The 11,900-nt window shown below is 33.8% G+C and overlaps 3 protein-coding genes across 3 annotated transcripts; 2 read left to right on the top strand and 1 right to left on the bottom strand.

Moving 5' to 3' along the window:
* The first annotated feature begins 862 nt into the window (after window positions 1-862).
* Window positions 863-1,741, top strand: LOC122595706. Its single transcript, XM_043768134.1, has one exon. It carries the CDS (start codon window positions 863-865, stop codon window positions 1,739-1,741), a length of 879 nt encoding a protein of 292 aa, XP_043624069.1.
* A 384-nt stretch (window positions 1,742-2,125) lies between these two features.
* Window positions 2,126-8,748, top strand: LOC122585601 (peptidyl-prolyl cis-trans isomerase CYP71). The gene is made up of 14 exons (XM_043757723.1): window positions 2,126-2,393; window positions 3,346-3,431; window positions 3,632-3,720; window positions 3,821-4,060; window positions 4,165-4,286; window positions 4,781-4,856; window positions 5,640-5,747; window positions 6,132-6,308; window positions 6,383-6,600; window positions 6,679-6,811; window positions 6,911-7,134; window positions 7,305-7,458; window positions 7,955-8,110; window positions 8,386-8,748. Exons 1-13 carry the CDS (start codon window positions 2,203-2,205, stop codon window positions 8,036-8,038), a joined length of 1,902 nt encoding a protein of 633 aa, XP_043613658.1. The 5' UTR covers window positions 2,126-2,202; the 3' UTR covers window positions 8,039-8,110; window positions 8,386-8,748.
* Window positions 8,749-10,062: 1,314 nt separating this feature from the next.
* On the bottom strand, window positions 10,063-11,663 carry LOC122585602 (60S acidic ribosomal protein P2-like). The gene is made up of 4 exons (XM_043757724.1): window positions 11,552-11,663; window positions 11,355-11,444; window positions 10,397-10,623; window positions 10,063-10,263 (listed from the first exon to the last, which is right to left on the bottom strand). The coding sequence occupies exons 2-4, from the start codon at window positions 11,440-11,442 to the stop codon at window positions 10,237-10,239; spliced, it is 342 nt and encodes a 113-aa protein (XP_043613659.1). The 5' UTR covers window positions 11,443-11,444; window positions 11,552-11,663; the 3' UTR covers window positions 10,063-10,236.
* Window positions 11,664-11,900: the final 237 nt, after the last annotated feature.

Genomic DNA, 11,900 nt, shown 5'->3' with positions numbered 1-11,900 from the left:
AAAGATATATGGCATGAGGTATTATCTGTGGACAGAAAATTGGGCCCCTTACCCCTAGGCCTATGCCTTGACTGCCTACCCTCTCAACCGGGCTTGCCTGTTAATATTCGTGTTTTAACAGATCCGAACCTGTTAAGACCTGTTAAGGTTATACATATATATAAAATACTAAGAATTGATTATTATGATTTGATATATGATTTTTATAAAGTAAGATGTCTATGAACGTTTGTAATGTAAAGGATCATTATCGTTATATAATAGTTGAGATTTGTAAGAGTTTTTTTATCGCTAAGGTTTTTTTTTCTTTTTTTTTTTTAATATTAGTCATGAATTCTATAAAATATATGTTAACAGGTTTTTTTGTGTCGTGTTTGTGTTTGAAAAAAATGACAAGATTCAGGAAGGGTCTGAGACATATATCATCATTCAAAGGCTAACCCGAAGCAATAAAAAGTAAAAACGTGAGCTATATAAAGTTGGGTTATGGAATTGCATCAGTTTTATCATCTATGCAATTGTATTGGGCTTCTGTGTATCTGCTTCCAAATACTGTCATTAAAGAGATTGAGAAATTGCTCAAAGTTTTTTATGGAATTCTGGTGGGTCTGCTGTGGGGAAAGCAAGAGTGGCCTGGAAAATTGTATGCAGGCCTAAGGAACAAAGAGGATTAGGGATTAAGGATTTGAAGAAATGGAATGAAGTTTTGCTTGTTAGACAGTTTTGGAAGATTTTAAAAAAGGATAATTCTCTTTGGGCAAATTGGGTGAATGTGGTCAAGTTAAAAAATTCAAATATTTGGGAGGCAGTAAAAGACAAATATGACAGCTGGGATTGGAAAACAATTTTACATATTAGAGATATGGTGAAACAACATGTGAGATATAAAATTGGTGATGGCAGGAGTATTTCCATATGGTATGATATTTGGTGCCCTGAAGGTCCTTTGAGTAAATTCATTTCCAAAAGAGTTCTTTATGATGCCAGAATGGATGTGGATGCAAGTTTAAGTTCTATGATTCAGGAAGGTAGATGGATGTGGCCTGATGGTTGGGAGGAAAGGTTTAATTTTTTGGAGAGATTTTATGTTCCTAATCTGCAGAATGGTGTGAAAGATGAAATTACATGGATTACCAAAGAGAAACAACTTGTGGCTTTTTCTACTGCACAGGCTTGGAAAGATATTAGAATCAACTGGCCAAAAGTTGTATGGAGAGATGTGATTTGGTTTAAACAATGTGACCCAAGGCATGCTTTCATCCTATGGATTGCAATCCAGGAGAAATTGATGACCCTAGATAGAATTGCTAAATGGAAACATAGTGATAACCTTCAATGTGGACTCTGCAAGGATGGTAAGGAATGCCATGATCATCTGTTTTTCAATTGCAAGTATGCTGCAAAGATTTGGACCAGTTTAAGAAGCTGTTTTTGGAGAATGAAAGAGGAAAAGTCACTAAAGGAAATTATTCAGTTAAATGCAGGGTTTAGAGGTAAAAACAATATTGGTATTGTAGTTAACAAACTCTTAATTGCTGCTGCAGTCTACTATATTTGGCAAGAAAGGAATTGCATAATTTTTCAAATGAAGGAAAGGAGTGAAGAGGTTGTGTGCAGTTTAATGAAAGATAGTATAAGAAATAAGCTCCTCTCCTTAAGAATAAGAAAGACCAAAATTGTGATAAATGTAGGTGAGCAATGGAATTTGAGGTGGGTCAATTTCAGCTATGTAGCTGCATGATGATATGAAGATGGTGGTTATTCAACTTCAAGTGTGTTTGCGAATGGGAATAATGAGTTGTGAAAGATGAAACTACTTGGTCCCATTCTAGCATATTTGAGGTTTGAAGATATTGCTGTTGTGTATTTGATCTGTCTGATGTCTGCATTTGTATTAATGTGTATAGCAGTAGCTTGGTTCCTTGTTTAGGATGTTACTTGGCTTTGTCCTAGTTCTTATTTAGTTTTATTGTAAATATTTGGAATATTAATACCATTCACAAGTTTAATTAAAGTTGGGTTATCTAATGGGCCAACTAAATCAGCTGTAAAATAAACTTGGGCCTGCCTGCGTTTCATGTGCTTTTCAATCTTTATATTTTAGTTTCACAGAAACACGCACATACACACAGTGACAGTCATATCATTTATTTGTGAATGCGAATATTATTTTAATAAGGGTAATCGTAGAAAACGCTAACGATGGAGGAACCTCAGAATGATAACTACGTCGACAATGGAAGCCCGCTGGTGGTGCAAGAGGAGCAACAACAACAACAAGAAGATGATGAGCCAATGGTTGGACCGGGACCCGCACCCGCCCCGGTCCGTCGCCCCAAACGCCCTCTCCAGTTCGAACAGGCCTATCTTGATTCTCTTCCTTCTGCTAACATGTACTACTTTCACTTTATTTTTTTTGAAAAATTTATTCTATATATATACACACACATTAGGGTTTTATTAATTTCTGATTAAATTGATGTAGGGCTTGTAAGTTGTTGGACTTAAATTAGGTTTTGATGATATTGTGATCAGTATTATCATATTATTATTATTATTATTATAATAGTAATAGTAATGTTGATTTGTAGTTATTAACTTTCTATCTGTGTTAAGCTATGATTAAGGTTTATGGTTACTGGAGATTTTCAACGTTTCGGTCTCGAGGTTTTTTAGGCCAATCTGAAAAATCTGTTTAAATAAAAGCATTACAACTACTAAAAAAACCAAATCGAGGTTCTCGAGTTAGCCAATATGCGATTTCAAGGATTTTTCTTTTTCCAAGGCATTTAATTATGTTTATCTATATAGAAATTGTTTTGGTTCACTTCAGTTCAAAAATCAGCATTCTAGAACTGGATTAAACCTCAGTGTGGGAACTCTGTTTGGATTTTTCGAGTTGCGTTCTAGAAGTTCCTGATACCAAGATTTCGAATTCTACCTTGAAGTTTGAACATTTCCATTGATTCCAGAATTATCTTATCAGTTATTCAATAAATACACAATCGGTTAGTTAGACACTTGGAATGAAAGTAGGTCATTATGGTGCCATGACAGCGAATTAAAATATACGAGTTTTGCATTTGGGAAGTATTAGGCTAGCCCTAGACATCTGGAATATTAGAGTGTAGTTATTTGCTACATAGAATATTGAATGGAGAAAGTATTTATTGATATGTTACTTCTTATATGTTACGGGCTAATAGAAGTTGGATTTTGTCAGTGGTTTCCAGCGTGAACAAGTATACCGTATACATGATAATCAGTTAAACTAGAGCTTAATCCTTTATTACCCCATAGTATGTGTGATCCAACTCGTGTTGCCTGTATGTTTATAATATGCAGGTATGAGAAAAGTTACATGCATCAAAATGTGGTAACTCATGTTGCTGTTTCAGTAGCTGATTTTTTCATCACAGGGAGTCAAGATGGTAAATATTACTTCTTCACATGATGATATGAATAGTTACATTAGTTTATATGTTGTCTTTTAATGTTGACGTTTCATCCGGATAGTTCATAGCGTTGTTGAACGATACAATTGATGTTACTGATCAAACCTCATGAAGCTTAATTAGAAAAAGATGTTGGTGTTACATTTAATCCTCCACATTTCTTGTTTTCTTTTCAGGACACTTGAAATTTTGGAAGAAAAAAGGTGTCGGTATCGAGTTTGCTAAGACTTTTAAAGCCCACCGTGGGCCTATTGAAGGGTTGTCGGTGAGTTATGTCTATCAGTATTTATGCTAATATGGGCTATGTGATTATAACTTTTTTGGTTTTACCATTATTAACATCTTCTAAAACTCGGCGGCTGCAGGTTAGTGTAGATGGTTTGCTTTGCTGTACAATCTCGGATGATAACCATGTCAAAATATTTGATGTCTACAGCTATGACATGATGTCAATGATAAAACTTCCATATATACCTGGTGCGGTTCAATGGGTTTACAAACAAGGGGATGTCAAAGCCAAACTTGCTATTAGTGATCGTAACTCCCCATCTGTCCATGTATATGATGCACGAGCTGGATCAGCCGAACCTATTATCTCTAAAAAGGTAGGATCACTTGAGTTTGCATTCATCACTGCTTGTCTTGTTCTTGAATTATAATCACCATCTAGAACATAACTGACAATAATTTTAATTTTTGTTTCCATCAGATTCATGTGAACCCTGTTAAAGTAATGAGCTACAACCATGCTTTTGATACTGTGGTATCTGCAGATACCATGGGAATCATTGAATATTGGGACCCTTCTACACTGAACTTCCCTGAAAAAGGGTATGCTCTAAAGCTCTACTAGCGTATCCATCATTTTTCTTTTGTGTTTCAACCCAAGACTAGGTGTAAGGAGAAAGGTTGACTTTATTATCGTGAATAAGATAGTTTAGGTTATCTTTTTATCTAGGACAGATTTTAAAAGTATAAAGTAATAACTAAATAGGAAATGTTTAAAATTTATTGAACTAAAATTTGTCGAAAATGTATTTTCATTATGCAAAAAAAAAAAAAAAAAAAAAAAACCTCATTAACCACTTTATGTGATTATGCATAACATCTGTAATTGTATTTGATGCGGTATTTACTTTGATAGATTTTTTTTTTAATAAATAGTGTGTTGGGTCAAGCTGATTTACCTGCCCATTTTGTCACCTCAAGTTAAAACATTTTTGGATTTATAGGCTTATAGTTGTGAAGTCTATAGTGGTTGATATTAGGTTTTTATTGTTATGTCTTGGCTGCGTATACTGACGATTCTTCTTATAATTTTACAGGGTTAATTTTAAATACAAAAGTGATACCGATCTATTGTCAATCCTCAAATGTAAAACTGTTGTTTCTGCTATTGAGGTAATGTGTGGATTTGTGATAATGTTCACAGAGCAGTTATAGCCATCATAAAAAAATGTATATTTATATTTTTATATGAAGAATACTTGGTATTTCTACCCATTCATAGATTCAACGGGTAAGGTTTCTACTTTTACATGAATCTAACTTCAAAGAACAAAAGTACCTCTAAGGATACTTCATAAATTTGTCTTGGTTTACCCGTTTTGTACCGAAATATACATATCCTACGATCAGGTGACGTAATTGCAAAGTGCTTCCCATTCGCGCTTAGTTAAGGCAATTACTAAATAAGTTATTAATCTTTTTTCAAAATTAGTTGTTGCATAGGAACAGTTGAGTACGGATACATGATAACTTCCTATGCAGCAACTGATTTAAAAAAGAGATTTTAATAACTTATTTTGTACTTTCCTTAGGTAAGGGGATGAGAAGCAGGTTGTAATCACGTCACCTTATCATAGGAATACGTATGTTTTGGTAAAGAACTTGTAAGACGAATCCATGATGAATCACTAGAAGTAATTATGTTCTTTGGAGTTAGATTCAAGTAGAGGTTACAACCTCATCTGTTGATCTATGAATGGGTCAATTTGGGTTATGTTGTATCTCAAACAAAGTTATTGTTACTATGAGATATCAATTAAGTTAAAGCTTATCAGAGTTGCTTGTTAGTTGTTACTAGTAAGTTGAAGATAGTCATGAGCATCCTGGCTATCATGTATTTGTACTCAACTGTTCCGATGTAGCAATTGATTTGTACTTATTTTGTATTTGCCATAGGTAAGCAAGGATGGGAAGCAATTTGCACTCACGTCACCTGATCGTAGGATACGCATATTTTGGTACAGAACCGGTAAACTAAGACGCATCTACGATGAATCATTAGAGGTATTATGTTCTTTGCAGTTAGATACATGTACAGGTGGCAACCTCACCCGTTTATCTATGAATGGGTCAATTTGGGTTATGTTAAATTTTAAACAAGGGAACCGGGCAAATGGATCAAAAACTCTTAATAGTTTCCAGAATTGAATATTTAATGCATACAACTTCTGAATTTGCTTTATTCGAAGATTTAGATTATCAGTGCTATCGTCTGAATTTTCATATTGTTAAAAAAAGCAACTGTTTTGAAATTTGACAAGTACTCTCATTTGGACCTGTTCCAAACAATCTCAATCAGCTTGTCTTGCCAACTCTAGGAGCTAAGGTTCATGTCATAAGTTTGTTTCATTAATTATTTTTAAAATAATTGGACTCTGGTGGGTTTAGAATGCTCAAGATCTTCAGAGAAGTGATGTTCCCTTGTACCGGCTGGAAACTATTGATTTTGGTAGAAGAATGGCAGTTGATAGAGAATTTGAAAAAACAGAAAATGCACCACAGCCCAATGCAGTATTTGATGAAAGTTCCAACTTTATTATATATCCAACTCTCCTTGGTATTAAAGTAAGATTACAATATTTCTTCTTTTTTTTTTCCCCTGCTTAAATCGTGGACTAAAGACATTTTTTTGGTGGTAGATTGTAAATCTGCATACAAATAAAGTTGCCAGAATACTAGGGAAGGTAGAGAACAATGATCGGTTTTTGAGAATTGCATTGTACCAAGGTGATCAAAGCAACAAAAAAATGCGCAAAATTCCTGCTGCTGCTGCAAATGTCAACGAGAGCAAGGAACCACTCACAGACCCCACTCTCTTATGTTGTGCTTTCAAGAAACACAGAATCTATTTATTCAGGTTTAAACACTTTGTTCTGTTCATAGTAAATTATTTTGTGTAAATATTATATTCGTAATCTAATATTTATTCTTGTAGTCGGAGGGAACCCGAGGAACCTGAAGATGCAACAAAGGGCCGGGATGTCTTCAATGAAAAACCACCTGCCGATGAACTAATGGCTGTGTCAGATATAGGAAAGTCTCTTACGACCTCTCTTCCGGAGAACGTGGTGAGTACTTTTACATATTAGTATTTATATCCTACTATGATTGTTAAGTTTCTAGGTTATCTTGTTAACGTTTAGTCTCAATGATATCTGTTGTGATAGATTATGCACACAACGCTTGGGGATATCCACATGAAGCTGTACCCTGAAGAGTGTCCAAAAACTGTAGAGAATTTCACAACGCACTGTAAAAATGGTTACTATGATAATCTGATATTTCATCGGGTTATTAAAGGTTTTATGATACAAACTGGAGACCCCTTGGGAGATGGGACAGGTGGGCAGTCTATCTGGGGAAGAGAGTTTGAAGATGAAATTCACAAAAGGTAACACCTTAAACCTTATCGTGAAAACTATTTTGCCCTTGCGTTGGAAGGTATTGGCAATCAAGGACATTAATGGTGTGGTATAAATATATAACTATGTTGCAATTGAACTCTTAATTGAATGTAGTTCACTCATGTAACTAAACGTTACAATTTGTTGTGATTTGCAGTTTAAGACATGATAGGCCTTTTACACTGTCTATGGCAAATGCGGGCCCAAACACCAACGGGTCTCAGTTCTTTATCACAACTGTTGCTACACCATGGCTGGACAGTAAGCATACTGTTTTTGGCAGAGTTATAAAGGGCATGGATGTTGTTCAGGTACATGTGAATTAGCTTTTCTTATCATGTTCTGCTACACCAACAGGTCTCAGTTCTTTATCACAACTGTTGTTACACCAAGCGTTAATATTGGAACTGTTGAACGCCATATAACCATGATCATTATCAATCTATGGTGGCTTTTTAAGCCCAGTTACATATTAATTTGTGGTTCTGGTCAATTTCTTATCTCTGAATGGTCAAGTCGATAAAATTTAAAAGGTGGCTTAAAAGGAAACACGTAGTGTTTTTTATTAACATAAGCTTCTCGTTTTTTTTATTCATAAGGTTGATCATTGTTGAGTTTATATAAAATAACTTTTGTCATCATATTATACACATCAACTATTGATTAAAAATAGACAATTAGTGTCATGGAGCAACTCAACGTCTCAACCTGATTCGAACAAAAACTACCAATTTTGGCCCAAACCTGTTTGACCAACTATCCAACTTGCCTGTTCTGCCACGTACTGAAACAAATATGTGTTTGCAGGCAATTGAGAAAGTGAAGACAGACAACGGAGATAAACCTTATCAAGATGTGAAAATCTTGAATGTGACCGTTCCAAAGTCGTGAGTGATGGCTGTAGCTGATGATCTGTGTTATTTGCTGGTTGCAATTGACTGAATCTCCAAGATACGAAATCTGGTACATAGTTACCTATCTTCCTTTGTGTATTATACTATCATTAGTACCTATCAAAGGCTGGAATGAGGATTTAAAACTGGAGGATTAAAGTATTTCCGGAATATTAGCATTTACCAACTATTATACAAATTTTTTTAGAAAGGTTCTTACTTAACAGAATGATTATTTTGCAAAATGATTATTATGTGGGTCTTGTAAAAGTGGTTCTTACTTCTTACTTAACAGAATTCAAAAGGTTTTGACTTTGATTTTTCTTTCTTGTTGTCTTCCTGAAGGTTGACATAAATTTGTATAATCGAAGAACATCAGCAAGAGTATGCAGTCATGCAGAAGTGGCATGTTGTCTAGCTTCAGCAGAGAAAGAGCTCAAAATGTTTTGATAGTCGTTTGTATTTTTTTAACAGGATATATTATTTTATTAACAAACTAATGCAAAGTGCGGTTCAAGATGGTATCGAGGAGGAAAAGAAGAGATGAAACTGATTGTTTTTCACTGTTTCCTACATTTTATTTGGGGAAGTATGCAATCTTCCCATCTGTTGTAATTGTAGGGAAGAAGATACTGTTCAGAATGCCAATTTTCTTCACATATATGAGTTTTATGATCAAGTCAGACTCTTTTTAGCGTTTTAGCGGTAGAAAACTGATCTGTTTGTTGGGAAATTTTGTATGCAAAACTCGAAAAGGCAAAGAACATATCTGAATATTACGTACGAGTGGCATTTTTCAAACTTCAATGGAAACAAAAAGATCATTTTCTGTCTTATAATTCTTTCCTTCTTGGAGGGTTTCATGGAGAATATCGGGTCATTTTTTTAAAATCTCAACTCTAGCTGCCTAAAAGTTTAATTTTTATTTTGGTTACTGGCCACATGACCATTGACCAGCTACAATTTTGCAACCATATCTCTAATCACCAAGATATTTGACTACACCAAAACATGCCCTCGACCATTTAGTAGTTTAACTAATTGAGTTTTCCAGCTTGAAATAGGGAAATTAAATGCAAGTCTGATGGTTCACCTAGTATAAAAGGCCGTTTTTGATTCTTTCAGAATTGAAAGAACTTGAGACATTATTTAAACTTTTATGTAACTAAATGCATTTCTAAATAACAAATAACGCTCAAGAAAACAAGTTGAAATAACTTCACGAGTCTGAGTATGAAGATTATCAATGGGATCCTCGACCCGTTGTTACTTGTTAATCCTTTCCTCTAACATTTTTATTTGTGAATATACCATTGATTTAAATATATTTGGAATCTTATCATTTTTATTTGTGAATATAACCATTCATATAAATATATTTGGAATCTTGAAGCTTTCCACATTCATATTCATATTTTATGTTCCGCACATTTATGGAATTGGACATTTTTGCTGCATAAAAACAGAGATTACAAACAATGTAGTTATAAAAACAATAAATTACAGAGCTATATTCTTGCCCAGTTTTACACAAGATATCACATTTCCTTCCGGACAGAATCCCGGGAAGAAAATTTACAAAGACCAGAATTACATGTGTTTGGTAGACTAGAATGGATTGATTCTAAAACCTTAACAATCAAATTACTTCGTACAACATTAAGGTTATGTATAATATACTTTCATTTTAGTGGCTTAAGAAAAGAAACTCTATGAAACGGTTAAACTAAGCTCACCATTCTTACAATAGAGTAAATTGTTATCACAAATGAAAAAAAAAACAAAAAACTAAAAAAACCCCTGCAATAGATCATTTTCTTGTCTAGAAAGAGGCTTGTTATAATTATAGCTTGAACCAATAAAGAGTGCAGTAGCTTTTACTTTAATGTATTTATATTAGTAGCAACCTTACCGAAGCCCTGCTCATCAACAGTTTAATCTCACTGCAAACAACATCTTACAAAAGATGAAGAATGAGCAGATTATCAAACAGAAAACAGTATAAAAACAATGAACAGATTATAGAATGAAAACCACTTTGATTAAGAATCTCAGATAATCAACTAAACCTTAAATCCAAGACTTTTACATGGTCTCTTACAAAATCAGTAAAACTAAAACAAACAGTACCAAAATCACATAACACAAGATAAAACCTTAGTATGCTTAATAAGAAGAGACAAAAATTCATTTCTTCTAGTCAAACAAGCTGAATCCCATGTCCTGCAAAAAAAAATAAGAATAACAATGCAGAATGTCAACATAAACACAAGGACATTAAAAAAACAAGAGACCGAGCCAAAAACATTGATAGAAGTTGAGCTCATATAAAGATTAAAGGGAGATAAAAGCTTACATCATCAGACTCCTCTTTCTCCTCAACTTTCTCTTCTTTCTTTGACTCAGCAGCTGCTGCTGCAGGTGCAGCACCACCACCGGCTGCTGCGGCAACGGCAACACCACCACCGCCTGAAGGAACTGAAGCCAACTTTTCCCTTCCGGATGCAATCAATTCAGTAATATCTTTACCCTTGACCTCAGACAAGAGCAACTCAATTTTAGCATCATCAGCATCGGCTCCAACTGCACATGAACAGTTTTTAACTAGTTAACACATAAACCTGACCATTTCCTCGACAGATTTTACCTAAACGAAACCATCTAATTTATCTCCAAAAATGAAACACAATATAGTACCAATGTACACACAAACTAAGTCAAAAAACTCACTAACACAAGTGTCACCATTACATAACAACGCAACCATCAATTACTAAAACTGAAGAAAGCCATCCACCTAACTAATCTTAATTTTTGGTTCCAACATATATGCAGGTAACCATAAAAGTAAACCAAAGACAACATAATTTATTACAAGAATCAAGACAGAAGTTGCACCCTTTTTTTTAACTAAAACCATCAACTACCGAGTAATATATTATTTTTAAGATATAACAATACAAGCTAGTCTCAGTATAATATACACAGATCTGAAACAACAGTTTAACTAATATATGAACACAAAATCCTATCACTTCATCATAAAACAAAATTAAATTAACAAACACATTATAACTAGAACCTTGACATAAAATGCTAATGTATCATGTATGAAAACTTATATTTATATTATATATACAAATAGGGGGTCACAAGTAAAACATATATACAAGTTACAATGAACAAGTCATTAGCATAAACATCAAAACGCATTCTATATCAGTTATGTTACATATATAAATTACAATTAGACAAAAATCTTGATAGTAATAATATATATGTGTGTGGAAATAACAACATAGATGATGATATACCTGAACCAAGAATCTTTTTCAAATCTTCAGCGCTTGGGGCAGTGTTACCTCCCAATAAAGCCAACAAGTATGCAGCAACAACCTTCATTTCTGTCAAATATTCAAAACACCCTTTATATTCAATTCATATATAATAATAATAATCTGTATCTGTATGATATAAATAACAAACACTGGTAGATACAAAATATTGGTACCTGGAAAATTATTAGTGTAACAGCCGCTCTATTTTTTGATTGTTTGCTTTAGGGTGTGTGGGCGTTGTTAGGGTTGTTCAAGCTGCTGAAAACCCTAGCTCTTTATAATACTACTGACTACTCCTTCCTTTTCTTGGACTAATGGGCTTCTACATGTTATAGCCCATCCATCTATAGTTTTATTTTATTTTGACTTGTTAAAGGAAAGCCCATGAATAATTAAAAGGATATTCTTTTTGACAAAAGAGTTACTCGTAATAAAATTTCTTTTTTTGGACTCAAATAATTTATTTTTCTTTACTTTAAATTAAGACTTGATGACTTCATTCAATATATGTTATAAAAAAAA

This window comes from Erigeron canadensis, chromosome 1 (assembly GCF_010389155.1).
Source record: "Erigeron canadensis isolate Cc75 chromosome 1, C_canadensis_v1, whole genome shotgun sequence".
NCBI classification, from domain to species: domain Eukaryota; kingdom Viridiplantae; phylum Streptophyta; class Magnoliopsida; order Asterales; family Asteraceae; genus Erigeron; species Erigeron canadensis.
Note: the sequence above shows the minus strand (reverse complement) of the source record. Positions and strands in the feature narration are given on the sequence as shown.